At 55.6% G+C, this 19,373-nt stretch overlaps 1 protein-coding gene across 5 annotated transcripts in view; it reads left to right on the forward strand.

Annotated features, from left to right (window-relative positions):
* Window positions 1–19,373, forward strand: part of LOC116950285 (uncharacterized) — a 117,433-nt gene that overhangs the window by 62,793 nt on the left and 35,267 nt on the right. For 3 of the 5 annotated variants that reach the window (XM_032967979.2, XM_032967981.2, XM_032967980.2), the window contains exon 3: window positions 10,024–10,122. The exons of 1 other annotated variant lie outside the window; for it this stretch is intronic. In XM_032967979.2, coding sequence (XP_032823870.2) covers window positions 10,024–10,122 — 99 coding nt within the window. One more of the 5 variants, XM_032967983.2, reaches the window with a different exon arrangement.

Below are 19,373 nucleotides of genomic sequence, written 5' to 3' on the forward strand. Positions count from 1 at the left end.
ACAACGATACAAAAAAACGACTGGAGTGCAAAGTTTCCGAAAGGTTAGCAAATCAGAGGTTGTGTTCAGGGGTAGATGTGTAGCCGTGATCGTGTTAAGAGGTGGGGCCGTGTTTTAGGGCTCTTATAAAATCAAAGGTTTGCCTTCGTCTCAGACATGAGCCCAGCATTCAAAAAAATTCGCAAAAATTTACCATTTAAAAAACTTTAATGACAATGTCCACATACCAATCTTTGATTAAATTATTTTTAGTCAGAATATATATTTAACTGAGCAATATTCTTAAGACATACTTTGTTAACATTAATAAAGGATCATTTATCAATATCTTTGTGAGTTATAATACTTAGTGTATAAACTTTAGACTTTAGACAAAGGCACCAAAACAAGACAAGGGTTCTGTATCAGATTACACAAAAGTGTTCTGTAATGGATAAGACCAGGGTTCTGTAATGGATGAGACCAGGGTTCTGTATTGGATAAGACCAGGGTTCTGTTATGGATAAGACCAGGGTTCTGTATTGGATGAGACCAGGGTTCTGTAATGGATGAGACCAGGGTTCTGTAATGGATAAGACCAGGGTTCCGTAATGGATAAGACCAGGGTTCTGTAATGGATAAGACCAGGGTTCTGTAATGGATAAGACCAGGGTTCTGTAATGGATGAGACCAGGGTTCTGTAATGGATAAGACCAGGGTTCTGTATTGGATGAGACCAGGGTTATGTAATGGATAAGACCAGGGTTTTGTATTGGATAAGACCAGGGTTCTGTATTGGATAAGACCAGGGTTCTGTAATGGATATGACCAGGGTTCTGTATTGGATGAGACGGAGGTTCTGTTATGGTTAAGACCAGGGTTCTGTATTGGATGAGACGGAGGTTCTGTGTGTGTGAGATGACGTGTGCGTGTGTGAAATGACGTGTGCGTGTGTGTGAGAGGGTGTGATGACGAGTGCGTGTGTGTGAGAGGGTGTGATGACGAGTGCGTTTGTGTGATGACGTGTGTGTGTGATGACGTGTGTGTGTGATGACGTGTGTGTGTGTGATGACGTGTGTGTGTGTGTGATGACGAGTGTGTGTGTGAGGGTGTGTTGCGAGGAGTGTGTGTGTGAGATGACGAGTGTGTGAGATGACGAGTGTGTGTGTGTGAGATGACGAGTGTGTGTGTGTGAGGGTGTGTGCGAGGAGTGTGTGTGTGTGTGCGAGGAGTGTAAGTGCGGTGGTTAGCGCGCTGGGCTACGAACCCGGCGACCCGAGTTTGATTCACGGCCAACATCAGTGACGATTATCTGAACCGGTCCTGGGCCTACCCGAGGTCGGCTTAGCCTCAAATGAGTAACTGGTGTGGTGTAAACATCACCACTGGTGAGACAAAGGCGGCCGGGCGTGGTGCTGGCCATCCACCCCTTCGTGTGCCGTTCCGGCCTTCATTGGTGCTCACTAACAGCACTTGCCCCTACAGCCTGTTAAGGCTACACGGGGTATCTTTGTCTATGTTTGTGTGTAATTGGGGAGCAGCGTGGCACATCAGTGGCAAATGACATCCGAACAAATGCCGAGCATCCCCCCTAGGTCAACTCTGCCCATGTAAAAGCATCATCGCAGGGGAGACAAAGACGGCCGGGCATGGATCTGGCCACAACCACCGCCTCGTGTATACTGTCCCCAGCCTTGATAGGTGCTCGCTAACATCACCTGCACCAGCAGCATGCAGAAGGCCACCCTGTGGATCTTTGTGTGTGTGTGTGCCCGTGTGTGTGTTCTTGTGTGTGTGTGAGAGGGGAGTGTGAGAGAGACGCACGGAAAGAAAACAAAAAAACGGAGAGGGGCCTCGGGCCATGAAGCGCAAACTGGTTCCGGGCAGTTTCCCCTCTCTCCAATGCGTTCTCGCGCAGTTATTGTAACTGCGACCTGAAACGTCTTTCATCTCGTTCTGCTTGGCGCGCACGCACACACACGCGCGCGCACACACGCGCGTGCACGCGCGCATGGACACACACGTACGCGCGCCCCGCGCGCACACACGAAAACAGTCACGCACAGCGCACATAATTATCCACAAAAATGCGCGTGCGCTTTCCGCGAGCTCTCGCACGCCGGCGGTGGGGATGCCGGGGCTCACTAATCGTGGGATCGTGAGCTCGAATTCCGGCAAAGCAGTGGCGATGGGAGGGAGGGGGGGGTAATTTTGCGAGGCCTATCATCACGGGCAGACGCTGCCACGGTGGTGTGATGGCGAGCAGCGCGCAGTGGGGCCGCCGGTTGGGTTCCCATCGCCCGGCTCGGCCACGTTAAAATGGTGGTAGGGAGCGGGGGGCAGGTTTCTCACATTCACCTCTGTCTGCTCGGCCACGTTAAAATGGGGTTCGCCCCCACGGTTAATCGATCGGCAAAAAGTTGCACACGGTGGGGTCAAGTGCAGCGTGAGGTAAAGTGCGGTAGGGTAAAGTGTGGTGGTGCGCCCGCCTCTCCCAAGCTGTTGTGGAAGAGTTGGCCCAAAACAGAGTTTCCTCCAGAGGGTGGCCCTCTGTGTTGGCCTCCTCCAATCGAGGCCCCTTCCGGCAGCGGTGGCGCGAGCGAGCAACTGCAGGCTGCGCCTTTACCGACAGTTGGACTCGTCAAGCGATGGCACCGCATGCTCACCACCCTGACCCCCATGGCACAGCGCTTCGTGACGTCGCCGCCGCCGCCACGGTGGCGAGGAGATGTTAACTACCTCGCCTGGTACACAGGATGTCGTCGTTTCGATCCCGACACTGACGCCTGCTGTATATTTGGAGTTGTGATGTCTCTCTCCCTGTGGTTGCGTGGATTTTTCTCTGGATCTTCCGGTTTTTCACCCCACATTTAGAATCAACATCACCCGTTTAGAGTGTTTGGCTGCTATAAATGTGTCCACACGACAGTAAGCCACTTCGTTGAGCTATCATTTGTGGCCAATTCGCTTCTGAAAAAGTCAGTGGGCCTTACCTGGTAAAGTTTTAGTTTAAGTGTGGGGTGCACAGTGGCTCACAGCGGCCCAAGTGCTCGCACCCATGGCGATTTACGGCTTTAATTGGGCCAAGAAGACCACTTTATACTTTATTTCGCTTGTTTTCTGGGTAAAAAGCCTCACTGAGTGTCAAGACTCTTTTTCAGGAGGGTCCTGCCAAGTTTTTTGCAGGGGGAGGGGCGATGGTTGCTGCTGTTTGTGAGCCCAATTGAGTGAATTTGCAATGTGATTATTCAGCATTCGGAGGCCAATACCAGTTACATTGTGTGGGGTTTTTTTTGCAATGGGAAGAAACCGGAGAACCCGGAGGAAACTCACGCAGGATAGGGGGGAGATCGTACAAACTCCAAAGAGAAAGACGCCCGACTTGGGAATCAAACCCAGCCCTCTCTTGCTGTGTGGCCAAAGTGCTATCACTGCGCCACCTTGCCGCTGATTTAAGAAGCGTGCCCACTGTGTAACGTGCCACGCCAGAGAATCGAATCAGCGACGACGACGCGTGGATTGTGAGCGCAGCGACTGACCTTGACGCCCCGCTCCCCAATCTCTTGACGCTTGAGTCTAATTGTGAGGGCGCGGCCCCCGTGAGGCACCGGGGTTGGGTTCGCAGCCAGACGGCACTGGTGGTGGTGGCGGCAGCGGCGATGGTGGTGGCGGCGGCGGTGGTGGTAGTGTAGTCGTTGGCGCACTGCGCTACGAACCCAGTGACCTGGGTTCGATTCTCGCTCACGGCCAACACCGGTGACGATTATCTGAACCGGTCCTCGGCCTCCTCCGTTAGGTCGACTCGGCCTCAAATGAGTACCCAGTGCGGTGTGTAGTAAACATCGTCACTGGGGAGACAAAGGCGTCCGGGTGTGGTGCTGGCCACCCACCCCGTCGTGTACCATTCCGGCCTTGATAAGTGCTCGTCATGCGTGTCGGGCTCCACGCGTGTGGGACCGCGCGCGCACGCGAGGAACACGCGACGGAGTGGGAGGCGCGGGGCGCCGAGGGACTCGCACGGAAGAAGAGAAGCACGCGGGAAAAAAAAGAAGAGGTGTGCGGCGGTGACAATTCTACATTCCCATGGCAGGGAGCAGTCTCTCCGTGAAGTGCCCGTTGTGGACTCGGAGTGGGCTGAGCTGAGCCGCGCGTTCCTCTGCCCGCGAGTGGAGCGCGCGACGGGCGGCGACGTCGTGACGGATTGGGCGGTCGTCCACAAACACCGCGGACAATTAGAGACGGGGAGGGAGCGGAGAGAACGGAAATGTCCAGAGAGCGAGCGAGAGAGAGAGAGACAAACACACAAACAGAGACTGTGGGAGAGAGAGAGAGAGGAAATGTCCAGACAGAAAGGGAGAGTGAGAGAGCGAGAGAGAGAGAGAGATGCACGGGGAGATGGTGGGAGAGAGAGAGAAGGTGCCACCGCTGATCCGGACGCGTTCACGGCGGACCCCCAGGAATGTGAAATCCGAGCCGAGACGCCGCGCGGCCACCACCACCGCCGTGCAGCTACTGCCAAGAGGCGTTCGCCGAGGAGGAGGAGGTGGGGGAGGGAGGGAGGGAGGGCGGCTCGTGATAATTGTAGCCGCGTTTAAGTAGACCGCGTCACCCCAACCCTAGTCCCGACAACCCCCCACGCCGCCCCAACCCTCTCGGCCCCCACCTCTGGTGCACTCCTCCTTGCACCGTCGCTGACATCCACTTGCCTACTAATTACCTCCTCGTTACCGCTCTCATTCGTGCACCAGGGCATAGGCGAGCGGAGGAGAGGGTGTGGGTGACTGTGTCTGTCTGTGTGTCTGCACGTGTCTGTGTGTGCGTGTCTGTCTGTCTGTGTGTATGAGGAGCGGCGGGCGCGGTGGATAGCGCACCGCACTACGAACCCTGCCACCCGAGTTCCATTCCCGCTCATGGCCAACATCGCTGAAGATGATCTAAACTCGTCATAGGCCTCCCCCAAGGTCGACTTAGTCTTAAATGAGTACCTGGTGCGGTGTGTAAACACTGGCATTGGGGAAACGAGGGTGGTCAGGCACGGTGCTGGCTGGCCACCCACACCCTCATGTACCGTCTCGGCCTTCACAGGTGCTCGCTAATAGCACATTCCCCAACAGCCTGTTAAAGGCTATATGGGGGAACTTTGTCTTTTTTGTTTGTGTGCGTGTCCGTCTCTGCGTGGGTGGAGGTTAGCGCACCGTTCTACGAACCCTACGATCCCGGTTCAATTCCCGGCCACGGCTAACGCCAGTGGCGAGTGATTATCTAAACTGGTAGTGGGCACCCCCTTGGTCGGCTCGGCCATGCATTGAGTCGCTGATGCCATGTGTAAACATCGGCGCTGGCGTAGGTGAATCCGGCTGGCGCGTGATTTCGGCGACACCCCCACCTGTTGCGACGCACCAACCTGAACAGATGCTCGCTAATAGCACTCGCCCGGAACATTTAACTGTCGCGAGGCGCGGCTTGAGTGCTGCAGTAAAACCCCTTTGAAACTTTTCCAGGAACGTATTACACCGGTCGCGTCCCACAGAGGCGGTGGCTTCTGGCGCAGCGTTCGGGGTAGAGAGCGCTTCCGCTCGTGCCGGGAGGAGGCTCGGGCCTTGCAGAGGGGGGAGGCCCTTTGTTAGCCTAGTGTCTCTGATGTACTTCACCACTCTGGTCCGTGTGCGGGTTTGAGCCTCCGATGTAGCACGGTTGACCTACGTACGTTACGAAAGAAGTTCAACATACGTACGAGAAATTATGGTTCGGTGCCCAGGTACCGGTTCGGCAATCACCCGCGACCGATGTTGGCCGTTGTCCGGGAAACGGAGGTCGGGTCGCCGGCTTCACGGTGCACGCGCCAACCGCTGCGCCTTCCTCCCGTCTCCACGGCAACGAGAGATTTCGCACTCGCCGGCGTGCGCTCGGGAGCCGTTGGGCTGGTTTTTTTTCCACTGCAGAAGCCGAGGCCAGCCGCGGACGTCGCCCGCGACGCGGCGAACGAGCCCGCTCACGAGTTGGAGGACACGGCCGCGTTTGAGCCGCGTTGCCGACTGACGTCACACGCAGTGAAACTAAAACTATAAACACTTTTTTTTTATTTTACCAGGTAAGGCCCACTGAGATGCTATGTAGCTCTTTTTCAGAAGCGACCTGGCTAGCACAATGATAGCTCAACGAAGTGGCTTATTGTGGGGAACTTTAATAGCAGCCAAACACTCGAAACGCACGATGGTGATTCTAAATGTGGAGGAGAACACCGGAGGACTGGAGAAAAATCCACGTGACCATGGGGCAAACATGCAAACTCAGGGTCAGGATCGAATCCACGACCTCCTCTATGACAGGCGAGGTAGTTAACATCTCGCCTCCAATGAATGCTTGAATAGACCCTCCCCTGGCCCTGCTTGGCCCTGACTCAAGATTCGGATGTTGGGTAAGGCGAGCGTAGCGCGGTTTGGGTCTGGCTCGGCGGGGCAACAGCCGGCGTGAAAACGGCTCGTAGCATGGCTCTGATGTGCCAGCGGAAAAGGGGCACAGGTGACCGCAGAGCACTGTGGTACAGAACTAGCGTACAGAGCTGGGACGGGCAAGCAGAGAAATATGCAATGCAACCGTCAGAGCGCGCGCAATCAGAACGGATCAGGCTGAACACAAATCGTAACGAAGCACTCACGAAAAGCAAACACGATGCGGCCATAAAACAGAGGGCAGAGTAACATCGAGTGAGCTGGGAATGCGATGATGAACGATTGCACTTAATCTTTAACGTGGCGTGGTTTTGTGAGCCGCTGGGAAGGGCCCTCACCACGTGGAGGTCTGAGTGGTGGGGTCGGGGGGTTGATGGTGAGGGTCAGTAGCCATGATGTCGCAGGGTTCCCCTCAATGTGGGGACCACGCTGGTACGGCAAGTCACATTTGGGTTACGACCCGGCACAGCAAACAGCCAGTGGAAAATCACCCTTACCGTGATGGCCCCACGCCAGCTCTAAACGAGACTATTTTTATTTTATCAGGTAAGGCCCACTGAGCCACGGTGCCTAGGAGATGTTAACTACTTCGCCCGGTATACAGAAGGTCGTGGGTCGCGATCCCGACCCTGATGCCTGCTGTATATTTTGAGTTTCCGCGTGTCTCTCCATGGTTGCGTGGATTTTTCTCCGGGTCCTTCAGTTTTTCCCTCCACATTTAGAATCAACATCACGCGTTTAGAGTATTTGGCTGCTATAAACGTTCACGTGATGATCCACTTCGTTGAGCAAACAGTTGTCACCAGGTCGCTTCTGAAAAAGAGCTACATAGCTCAGTGGGCCTTACCTGGAACATTTTAAATATTATTTTAGTTTATATTGCAGACCTGGACACAAATGATAGCCCAATGAAGTCACTTATCATCACGTGGACATTTACAGCAGCAGCCAAATAGTCTAGATGGCTCGGCTCGGGTCTGCCAGTGGAAAAAAATATTGAAACTCGCTGGAAGAGGGGGGGGGGGGGGAGAAGGGTGAGCTGGTTGTGAGTGAGAGAAACGCAGAGAGACAGAGGTGCGATCGGACTGATGGGTCGGTATGGATGGGAGAGGCAGCCGCAGGGAGGGAGGGGGGTGCTGAGGGAGGGCTGGGGGGGATGAAAGGGGAGAGGAGCTGGAATGGGGGGCTGCGGTGAGGTTGAGCTGCCCAGTGGGAGGGAGGTGGGGGGGATTGGGGGAGGAGGGGGAAGGGGGGTTGTAGCTGTGGGAGGGGTGGCGCTGAGATGGAGCACTGGGGTACTAACGGCTCATCGACGCATTCATGAGCACATCAAAGTGCCGTGACCCCCCTCATTCCACCCCCACCGCCCCCCTCCCGTTCTTTGTCGTAGACATTTTTACATGCAGATGAGTCTCGCCAGCTCCCCGCCAGGGTGGCGCTCGTGCGTGCGTGGCAGTGTCCCGCAAGTTCGACTCCTGGCCGCGGAGCCGTGTTCATCTTTTTCAGGCATTCCTCAGTGACGTCATCGCGCTGTCCCGCTGTGACTAAGGGCCGTTGCCTGAAACGCCGCCTCTTATTGTGACCCTCTCTAGGGCGGCGTTATCCGACGCCGAACGTGCCGAGCTGTTGTTGTTTGTGGCTGTTGCGTCACTGCCGAGGCGGCATCGGTGGCATCGGTGGAACGTTCCCGATGACCCATGCCCGTCGATGCCTCGACAGGTTTACCGGTTCCATCGCTCGACTTTTCCGGCGCGCACCAAAATTAGCTTGGAATAACCTATCTACCTATTTTTATTTTACCAGGTAAGGCCCGCTGAGCTATGTAACTATTTTGCAGAGGTGACCTGGTGACCCATTATAGCTCGCACGAAGTGGCTTATTACGTGGAAATTTATAGCAGCCAAAAACTCTAAAACGCGTGACGCTGATTCCGAGGAGGGAAAAACTGGGGGACCCAGAGAAAAATCCACGCGTCCACAGGGAGAGAGACACGCAGACTCCAAATATACAGCAGGGTCGGTATCGAACCCACGACTTCCTGTATACCAGGCGAGGTGCTCTCCGTGTGTGCTGCTGGACGGGAGGTGTCAGGACGGGGCTCTGTGAAATCGACCGCCGCCGCGAGAGGCAAGGCAGCTCGGGGGTTTCCCTCCTCGGGAGACGGCGGGATCGATGTGGGTGCAGAAGCCCTTTTGAAAGAGGCCTGAGTATTTGACCACGATTAAAAAAAGAAATGAGGAGCGATGTTTGGTCGATTCATTGACTTTATCCACCGATGGTCGCGACTCAGGTGCGGGGTGTTGGCGCGCTGCGCTACAAACCCGGCGACCCGAGTTCGATTCCCGCTTGTGGCCACCAACACCAGTGACGATTACCTGAACTGGTACTGGGCCTCCCCTAAGTCGACTCGGCCTCGAATGAGTACCCGGTGCAGTGTGTTAACATCTCCACTGAGGAGATAAAGGCGACTGGGCGTGGTGCTGGCCACCCACCCCCTCGTGTGCTGTGCCGGCCTTCGTAGGTGCTGCTTGCTAACAGCACTTGCCTCAACAGTCTATTGTTATATGGGGAATCTCTGTGTTTGTGTGTGAGTTTGTTGGTGTGAGAGTGTGTGTGTATGTACCTAGTGAGCGGTAGTGTAGCGGTTGGTACACTGCGCCACGAACCTGGCGACCCGAGTTCGACCAGAGTTCGAGGGGTGGCAGCGAGAGGCGGCTAATTTATTCTCCAGATTTCATGCTTAGAGTGTGGGGCCGTGCTGCCGAGGGAATGTGCGGTGAGTGGTACATGTCGTGTGGTGAGTGCTGTCTGGTGCATGCTGTGGGTCCGGGGTGTTGTGGGGTTCACGCTGCGGGGTGTGGGCTGCTCGTAGTAATCGTAGTCAGGTTATTATCATCACCGTGTTTCTCGCGCTCCAATCGGCCCAGCGGGAGCTTTTACTGAAAGCTTGAGCTGTGGCTCTGCAGCCTCCTCCACCACTACCACCACTATCGGCACCACTGTCACCACCATGATCAGCGCCACTGTCACCACAACCGCCACCACCACCATCAGCACCACTGCCACCACAAACACAGCCACCAACACCACTGTCACTACCAACAACAACAACCGCCATTCGCCACTAAGTGGCGGTGACACAATCACGGCGCTTGTTCCAGGCTAATGTGCATTTCAAGGCCACGTGAAGTGTAGAATGCCCGCTGGCAGGAGTTCACAGGACAGACCCAGGTGCCATGGGTTGACTGATTTAGATGGCCACTGCCACCACCTTCAGAAAGGGTCAGTGAAGAGAGGATGATGACTGGTTCAGATTTCACTTTGCTGCTGGCTGGAAATCAAACCCAGGCCGTTGGGTTCACAGTGCAGTGCTCGCGTTCCGAAGGTCCGGGGAAATCTCTTCAAACGTCACGAGAATTCCGAAACTCGTCCCGATCCTCCGTGAACTTCCCTCCACCGTGCGTGCACGCCGAGCATCGTGGGAAACGCCGTGAGTTCCTCATGGAAGGGAGGATTGGACGTGGGTGGGGGGGGGGGCGCAGAGCGAGCGGCCGCAGGGTAATCCGTGTTCCTCCTCCTCCTTGTCGCGCAGACAAACCTCGCCGAGCGACGCAACAAAGACCAGAGCGCTCGGAGAAAAGGCTCGAAAAGAGATGACTTCGCCAACAGCAAGAACAATCTCTACGAATTTGTGAGCGGATATACCTAGGCCCCCCCCCCTTCTCTCCACCTGTCACTCACCTGTCACTCACTAACCCGCATCGACCAGACGGGTGAAGTATGGTCAAATGACCCCCCGTGACCAGCACGGCATGGGGGTGAGGGAGGAAGCCTTAATCCAGATTGATGAAGAGCTATGCTTATTTATTCTTATGATTTGAAAATGCGCGCACCCGTGTGCTCGTGCGCTATCTGAGAAGCGGAGTGTGAGCGATCTCGTCTCTGTGGACATTTGTGAGTTCCCCTCTCTCGCGCGCAGGGCAATCTCCGGTGATTTGCTTTGCCCCGCGCATGCCGGGCGGCAAGAAGTTGCGCGTTAAGACGCAGCTCTGTTTGATCCTTGCCCGAGAGACGCGTCTCCCAACGCGACGGTAACGCCGGAATGAATTTTCCGTTTGGTTTTTTGAGTAAAGCAGAGCAGCTGCGTGGGCTGGCCCTGGCCCCTTTTTCCCGCTTATTCTTAGAATCACCGATGGGGGTTTAGCCTCCCCTTTGCTTCGTCGAGTCCCTCTCCCGTCACGGCGGCCGCTGCTCTCGTGACAACAGAGCGGAAATGAACGCGTTCCGTCTTCTCTTTATTTGAAACTCCGGTCGAGGCTGCCGTCCGCGACGGTGGCGAGCGCGACGCGCGACGCTAACTCTGGCGCTTGAGTCCGCCGATGGCGCTCGCCCCGAGTCGTTTTGTACGGAAGCGGGTCACCGCGTCCGTTTCTTAAATTTTTTTAAACATTAGCGCAAGAGTTCCCGGTGTTTTTTTTTTTTTGGGGGGGGGGGGGTGGATTGCGCGGCTCGACCGTAATTGTTTTCCCCACTCCCGGTCGGTGCCACGTTTTACCGTCGTCGGCACACCCCCCCACCTCCCGGCCGAGCGTCGTCGAGACGGCGGTGGCGGCGGCGGCGGTGCGAGCGGAGCACGGAGCCACTCGAGAGAGAGCGGCTCGAGAGGAGTTTGCGGTGGCGTCGTGGCCCCTGTGGGAGAGCAACTCGAAATGAAGGGAAACAAAAAAACGAATGACAAAGAGAGCAAATGGCCAAGGTAAGTCATCCCTCACCACGGTAAATAACCGAGTTAATGCATCAGCTATTGCCTCCCGGCTCTAAACCCCGTCGCGCCCCATAGCAGAGACAAAAAACATCCTTTCATCTCCGTGCTTCCTGCCAAGCCTAACCGTGACTCCCATGCAAGCGTGCGTGTGTGTGCGCGCATGCGTGCGTGTCATTCATTAGTGTGGAAGATAGCCGCGACTTTTATTCCATTCCCTAGGCTCGCCTTTTGAGTCCGGCGTTTTTGGACGCGACTGTTTTTCCCAGTGCCTTGAACCGATGTCATCGTGTGTGCGTGCGTGCAGGGTGTGTACTTATTAATTATTTAAAGCTCTTTGACACGTGAGGACGACCCTCCCCATGCCGTGTCGGCCACGGGAGTGGTTTGCCCATACTTCACCACGCTGGTGAAGGGTTGTGGGGAAGGGGGCAAAAATGGATCGTCGATTGCCGCTGGGACAGGGAATCGCTGAATATATATATGCGTGCGTGTGTGCGTTCAGAAGCTTGCGACGGTTGCAAGCTTCTGCTCCCTAACTTAAAGAGTGAATGTTGCCAATTGTGACACAAGTTATCATCATCAGTCGTGGTCAATCCACTGCTGGATGATGACCTCCTCATGCTGCCGCCGCCACCTCTGGCAATCCAGCGACGTAACGATCCACCCAGCGCCTGCTGCACACAAACTGGTTCCACCGCTCCATCTCCCCAGGAGAAGTTCTCTCGGGCGTGGCCCGCTCCTTCGTAGTAAAGTTACACGACAATAAATTGGTTGGTTGACCTTGGTCCTTTCAAAGAAATAAATCCAAGAATGCCCGGTGATTATCCACTGCTCAATGAGGGCTCTTTGACCATACTTCACCATGTCGGTTGTTTGCCGTGGTCAGGAATTGAACTCGTGTCGCCACATTCATAGAGCTCACTAGTATTGTGTGTTCGTAAGTGCTACGTCTGGTATATTGTGAATATATACTAAACTTGATCTGTTGTTCGCCACTAGTGTAAGCAGCAGCCAGAAATTGAACTAGGGTCGCGTAGGTGAGGCGCGCCAGTCACCGCATCCCTGATGACCTCGAATGAGCGAGTGGTGGATTTCCCCATTCCTATTGCTGGGTCGAGGCTATCCACAGGACAACCAGCGTTGATTGTCCCACAAAGTGGTCGCTATTTTATCTACCCTGGAGGGATGATGGGCCGAGTCAACCCCCAACCACTATTTGGACTCGCATAACCTTCCGATCGCAAGGCGCTCGTCCCGCCGGCCGAGCCTCGTGGCCGGATCGCCCGTCGCTCGTCCGTGTGAAGCGCACGCTGCGAACGCTCTGCCTTGCCTCCTGCGATCCCCGTCCTTGACTAACTCGAGGGACGGGATGGCCTATTGAGGTGGGTGCCAGCCGGTCAGTCGTACATTTCTACGCGGGCCGGAGGCGGTCCCAGAGCGCACCGCGGTTTCACAGAAGCGGCCGGCGGAGCCCGCTAAGCGGTGTTTGTGTTTTCACATCGACTCCCCCCTTCCCCACTACACGACGAGCGGCAAGCGGATCGATGGAAGGCGTCGCGGTCCAAAGCTGCTGCTCCCGAATGAAAGGAAGGGGAAAGGAGAAAAAAAAAGAACAGCGGTTGGGATAAGGTGGGGAAAAAACATGGCAGCCATGCGGTGCCGGCACAGTGAGTTTGTCCCACCGCGCCGGCCTGACTCGCGTGCCGGTTCGGAGTGGTGCCTCGCCGCAGGACGCGGCTGCCTCTGTGCCGAGCCCCACGTTGTCACGTTTCCACGACGGCCAGATGACGACAATTGTCGTGTAAAAGGGCAATAGCCGCCGCCGTGCCCGGGCCCCACTTGACCGTGCCCGGGTCCCCCTTGACCGAGCCGGGGACCCCTTGACCGTGCCCGGGGCCCCCCTTGACCGTGCCCGGGCCCCCCTTGACCGTGCCCGGGCCCCCCTTGACCGTGCCGAGCCGGGCCGTGTCGTGTTTCCGCGGGCCGCCGTCGCCTCGTCCCCTCCCAGCTCCGTTCCACCACCACCCCCCTCCCCCCTCACTCTCCGTGGTGCTCTCACGCCCAGGGTGGCCACCTTTTTGAATTGAAGAAAATGTGAACAAAGGTCACTCGCGGAAGTGTTGCACTTCAAAGGCCTGAAAAATAGGTGGCTGGGACAATGGGGCCAAATCGCACCGAGCGGCCGTTCAAAATAGACCCAAAAGGAGCCACGGAGCAGCAGTGAGGAGTTCTGCGGCATTGCCCTCTCCGTGCTGATCCGCGCTCTGCGTTCGACCACAACGTCGCAGGTCACACCGCTTCTCTTTCCGCTTCTTGCGTCGCACTGCTCTCCGCTCTGTAACTCCATCCCATTGCCTCTGTCCTGAAGCGCTTACAACAAACGCGTTCTGCTCGAGAAAGGTGTTACGCGCCTATCTATTGCACCGTGAATAATGCTGCATGCACTTATGTTGAACTTCTTTTGCACCGTATGTTGCCAACCGTGTTGATCGGAGGTGCTATTTGTTGCTGGCCACTGGACAGTTTGGGCCTCTGAGCCCGTGGTAAACAACCCTGATAAAAAAAAAAATGTTCGAGCGGCAACCTGCCTCATGCCCCACCGTTCCCCACCCACCCCCTGCGGCCTTGTGTCCATCTTAAGGAAAGCCTCTCTTGGCTGAGCTAAAATCTAGGCGAATTGAGGAGCGGTTGACTGGAAGCGATGGCTTTGTTGTTGTTGTCATTCTTTGTTTCGACAAAGTTGAGCGTAAGCGCGGGGCTGCGTTCGTCTTTGTCGTGCATGGGTGGGAATGCTTTGTGATGGTGCGAAGTAGTTTATCAGCAACGCCAATTATTGGTGGAGCGAGAAGATGACCATCACAGTCGCGGGCAGAGTCAATGTTTGTGTGTGCGGGGGGCACCGTTTGAAGCAACGCTATCGAATGTCCTGGTCTGGCCAGGACGCTCTCCCTGTCTCTCATTTTCTCTCGGTGTGTGCCAGGGTGGGGACGAATGCGGATAGTGGGCGGTGTTTGCAGCAGGCGGTGCGCGTGTGGAGCTTGTACAACGAGGCGGAGTGTTTTTTTCCCTTTCATCCAGCCGCTGCCGCAAGGGTGCATCCTGCGCGGGGTTGTCCGCAGCAGCTGGCACCCACACGCAGGTCGCGACGTCTCCCCCGCGCGGACGAACGAGCGTCGCTCATTTCCTGCATCCATCCCGAGGGGGGCCCTCTGTGGGCGCCACTCTCCATTGCCGCCCGAGGTTTGGTGCGCTGCCACGGCCGTCGGCACCGGCGGTGGACGGAGACCCGTTCGGGCTGCTAGGAACGAGTCGACGTGCCGCACGTCACGGTGTCGCTCGGAGGCTCGCTAGGCACGGGGGGGTGTCGTTGCTTTGGCCGAAATGGCAATCGCGGGGCCCTCGGCCTGTGCTCGGTATGCCCGATGGTCACCGCGACCACTCCACCTCTCTGCGTTTCTCCCTGCGACTGCGCCCTGCAGTCCCAGTCGCTTTGTCTCCATGTCTGTTATTTCTCTCTGCGTAGATGTTATAGTTCCCCCCACCGTGTGTTATTTCCTCTCTGTGTGTACATCTATCCATCGCTTGTAAATCTCTCCGCTTGCCTGGCCCAGGCTTCCCTCTTCCGCTGAACCGATCTCCACCCTGCCACGCTTCTCCGCAACCTTTCAGTGCCAGCCATTTGTCATAGCCCTCTGCCAATCCGCTGCTGCATATGAGGGCCTCCTCACATTTTGTTGGCCATGGGCGTTTTTTTTACCATACTTCCTCGCTGATAAGTATGGGTTGGTGAAGGCAAGGAGAGCATAGCTGTGGGAGCATAGAAGCACGGCACAAACAAGGTATGTTACTGCCCATGGCGGAGCATAAATAAACACACACAAGCCTCCACATCCACACGAATCTCTCAATACCTCCCAGCATCTCTACATATTCCCACACCTTTCCCCACATCAGATCCAGTATACCCCTCGCTACCTATTCCAGTTCGCTCACGGACCCCCATGAGCTGCGTCGTTCCCCGTCTCTTCCCTGACATTACTTGTTCTTTCTGCTGTCTCATTCGCTCCGCTCCTGGGTTCTCTTTGTCGTTAGATTTGTTTTTATTCCCCTCCTGCCTCTCTCTGTCTCACCTCTCTCTCTCGGAGCTGTTGTTTTATTTCGCTCCCTCTGTCTCTGTCGGAGACGGCGGTCGCTCGGAGCTGGATGCCCCCCGCTGTTTGTTATTCAGGAGCGTGGCGCGTAGTCGCGCACAACAAAGCCGCAGATTTCCCGTTTAGCCTCGCACACGTGCACGTACGCAGGAGGCAATCGCTATTGGAGAATACCTATTAAGGGCCGGCATGGTACACAAGATGAAGAGATGGTGTGGCCAACACCATGCGCGGCCACCTTTCTGTCTCGACAGTGCTGGTGGTGATCACACAGCCGCACCGGGTACTCGTTTCTCATTTAAGGCTGAGTCAACCTAGGGGGAGGAGCCCAGGACTGCTTGCGATAATGGAGTGGAACTCGAGCCTGATGGCTTCATAATGCAGTGCGCGAACCACTGCGACACACAGCTGATGTTCAACAAGCCCGCAAGCATGCACGCACGCCCGCATGCGCGCGTGCTCTGCTACGCACACACAATCACTGCTCCGGGGCACTTCTCATCTCGAAATGCGACTTCCCATCTGGCCGGGAACGATTGCGAATTCTTCGAATCAGCAGGTCGCGTGCGGTGGGTTACAGAGTGGGTATTTGCACGACGTGCATGGCCAGCGTGGACGTCAGTACGATCACGAGACGCCCTCTTGAGAGGCTCTCGACGACTTCCTCCTCCAGCGGAGACCCTTCCCCTGGCAGCGATGCGAGCGGGCACTTGCAGGGCTGCACCTTCACTTGAAAAACCCCGCGCCCAGACTCGCGTTGCAAGGACAGCACGAGCGGACAGCCTCTACCGTCACTGGGGTTACCACCTGGCCTGGTTTGGCCAGGACAATCTTTTGCAGAGGTAGCTATCCTGGAGAATTAATTAATACAATTCCCAGTTTCTGTCAGTTGGATAACAGCAACAAGAATAACACTCCACCACTCAAGACAATTCCTTCAGGCGTCGTGTTTGCCTCTCATTCCGTTGTTGTGAGGTTTTCCTCTTCCCGCGATATAATCCCGCCGGTTTAGTGCCACTGAGGCGGCAATGCTCACCCTTGCAGCCCACGACCATCAAAGACAAAGATCCCCCGCATAGCCTTAACAGGCTGCTGGGGCAAGTGCTGTTAGCGAGGAACCTATGAAGGCCGACACGGCACACGATGGGGTGGGTGGGTGGCCAGCACCGCTCCCGACCGCCTTTGTCTCCCCAGTGGCGATGTTTTTACACACCGCACCGGGTACTCATTTGAGGCTGAGTCGACCTAGGGGAGGCCCAAGACCGGTTCAGATATTGGGCAACGGTTTTGGCCGTGAGCGGGAATCGAACTCGGGCCACCGGGTTCGTCGCGCTATCCGCTACCCACATCACCAGCAGGAGCAGCAGCAGCAATCCCCTCTTGAATCGCCCTCCACTCCCTCTGCCCCCCCCCAACCCCCTCGTCTCCCACTGTCAGATCCCGAAACCGCCCTCCTCCCCTCGGCCTCCCGTCTCTACCCCCCCTCCCTCCCATCTCGGTGTCTCTTTTTCTGGGGCGGGGGAGCTGAATAGCAATGAGGCCTTTTCATCTCCCGCGGTTTTTGCCGTGCACGCAACGCCGCCCGTCCCTCTCTCCAGCGCCGCTTTAGCCGGTGGGGTGGGTGGGTGGGGGGAGACCACCCCTTGTTAGCGAGCACCTATTGCGCATCGCGCATGCCGCTTCGGGTGGCATCGATGTTGGCCTGTGGCCTGCAAAGCGCCCGTCCGTTGTCTCCGTCACGAGCGCTGGCCACGATGTTGTTGGTGGTGGTGGTGATTAGAAGTGCTGCTTTTTAAGATTACGATGCTGATGATAAGATTGCTGCTGCTGCCGATGATGATGGTCGAGAGTGCTGCGGATGTTTCGGGTGTTGATGATGTTGATAAGGTTGCTGCGAATGGTGTTCAGAGGCAGAGCGTTGATGATGTAAAGAATGTTGATGATTAGAGTGCTGCTGCTGCTGATGACGATGTTACGAGCGTTGATGGTTAACCCACGACCGATGCAGCACACCAGGTACCCTGCTGCTGTTTGGTTTTGTCACCCTGGGGAGGTCTGCACTCGCTCCGGATGCCATGAGGCCACTGGTGCATCACACGCTCGGTCTTTTGTCTTTTTTTAAAGGGCTTCTGGTCACTTGAAGAAGGGATTTCAGAGTTAGCTCTGTGATGTCTGCTTCCGTGGGCTGTTCACCAACACGGAGGGTCGCACTGTTGTGGGAGAGAACGAATTCCTCGTTCCGGGGACGCGCAATCGGGATTACATTAGGAAAACGGACATTTCTATTTTTAAAATGTTCTGCAGAATTCCGTAGGAGGCACTCGGAGCCTGAGTAAATCTCACGTGAACAGTGACAAATTCACACGGCCAACAGGCGGAGTGGAAGATATTCTAATGGTTAAAACATGTATGTTGAACTTCTTTCGCACCGTACGTAGCCAACCGTGCTAATTGGAGGTGCGTGGGAAGGACAACAAACTAATTCCCCTGTAATTTACAACAAAGGTTGGGAGGGTGCGTGTTTTAAAATCCGGTAGCTGTGTGTGCGAGACCAGATCCGTGTGACATTCTGGACGCCGGACGCAAGTTCGCGGAGAGTTGGGTCTCACTCTCCCCGCGGAGCGTCTTGATTTTGATGCGGAGATGCTCCTCCTCATGCCTCGTGGTGTCTGCGCGCATGGCCCCGATTCCGTCGTCCCTGGCGGCGAGCGGGCGTCACGGCGCCGGAGCGCTCGGCAAGGGACGACCGCCAAACTCGCGACGGGCGAGTTGACGGTCGCTCGCCGGGGGTTTATGATGCCGATCTCAGGTTGCGAGCTACGGGTGGTAGTCTCCCTCTCGGGTCGTTCCTCCTCGCTTCGTCACCTCCATCGTTCTGCTTGCTCTCTGCACCCTTCTCCCCCCCACGTGCTTTTGTTCTGGAGGATTTAGGTTGAACAAGAAGAGGCACGACTCTGGAGCGAGTGTGTTTGAGTGCGTGTGCATTTATGAGAGGAAGAGAGAGAGAGAGAGAGCGGCCTCTGTGTTTAGGGGCTGTGTGTGTGAGAGAGAGAGATAATATATATGTCTGTGTGTGTGCGCGTGTGTGCAGATGAGAGAGTAGGAATGAGAAAAGTAGAGTGGGATTGTGTGTATACAGTGTTCGTGCGTACGGAGTGTGTGCACCAAGGCCGTAATTATAATATATTGGGGGGGACACATCTCCCCCCCCCCCCAATATTCAAATATGCTCAAAATGACCCCCCCAATATATTGCTATAAAAAATAAAAGTCATAATAATTGCTATGCCATGTAAATAAAAACAACAATTTGCTAAACCTTGGCTACAATATCTGGACTTGTCTTCATATAAATCAATGCATTGATTTCTGTTTATACGATTGTGGTTATGGTTGTACTTTATTAATCCCCAATCTCAAACATTACATACAATGAAACAAGAAATGGTAAAAAAGTAAAAACAGAGCAATGTAAATACATTACACTATTAGACATTGTAAAAAAAGTCCATCCCATGTGTTAGTGAATTTTAAAATATTTTAGGCAGGAAATTCGTTTTCAAATTTAGATTTTTTTTCTGGGTTGGGACCCCCAGACCCCCTGGAAGATTTGGTCCCCCCCAATGTTGACTCCATGGCTACGGCCTTGGCGTGCGCGCATGACTGTGCCGATGAGAGCGTGTTTGTGGGTGTGCAGTGGGGAGCGTCGGGACAGTGGTTAGCACACCGCGGTACTAACCCGGCGACCCGAGTTCGATACCCGGCCTCGGTGAACATTTGTGGCGAGCTACATCCGCAAGAGTGCAGTTTGTAAAACAGCGGCACTGAGGCAGAGGCGGCAAGGCGTGGCGTTGGGCACACTGTCCCCCCACGCTCTGCGAGAGTCGTCTGTGCGTGTTCTGGGCGAGAGAGTGGATGCATTCGAATCGCCGCTTGACATTTGAGAGCGTGATGAGGAGGCAGCTGGCGTGAACGCAGCGATGCCGCACGCCACCGCCTACGGCACAAGCGGCGTGCGAACCAAGA

Source organism: Petromyzon marinus, chromosome 38 (genome assembly GCF_048934315.1).
Source record: "Petromyzon marinus isolate PM22_M1 ecotype Great Lakes invasive population chromosome 38, UKy_Petmar_22M1.pri1.0, whole genome shotgun sequence".
In the NCBI taxonomy this organism is placed as follows: domain Eukaryota; kingdom Metazoa; phylum Chordata; class Hyperoartia; order Petromyzontiformes; family Petromyzontidae; genus Petromyzon; species Petromyzon marinus.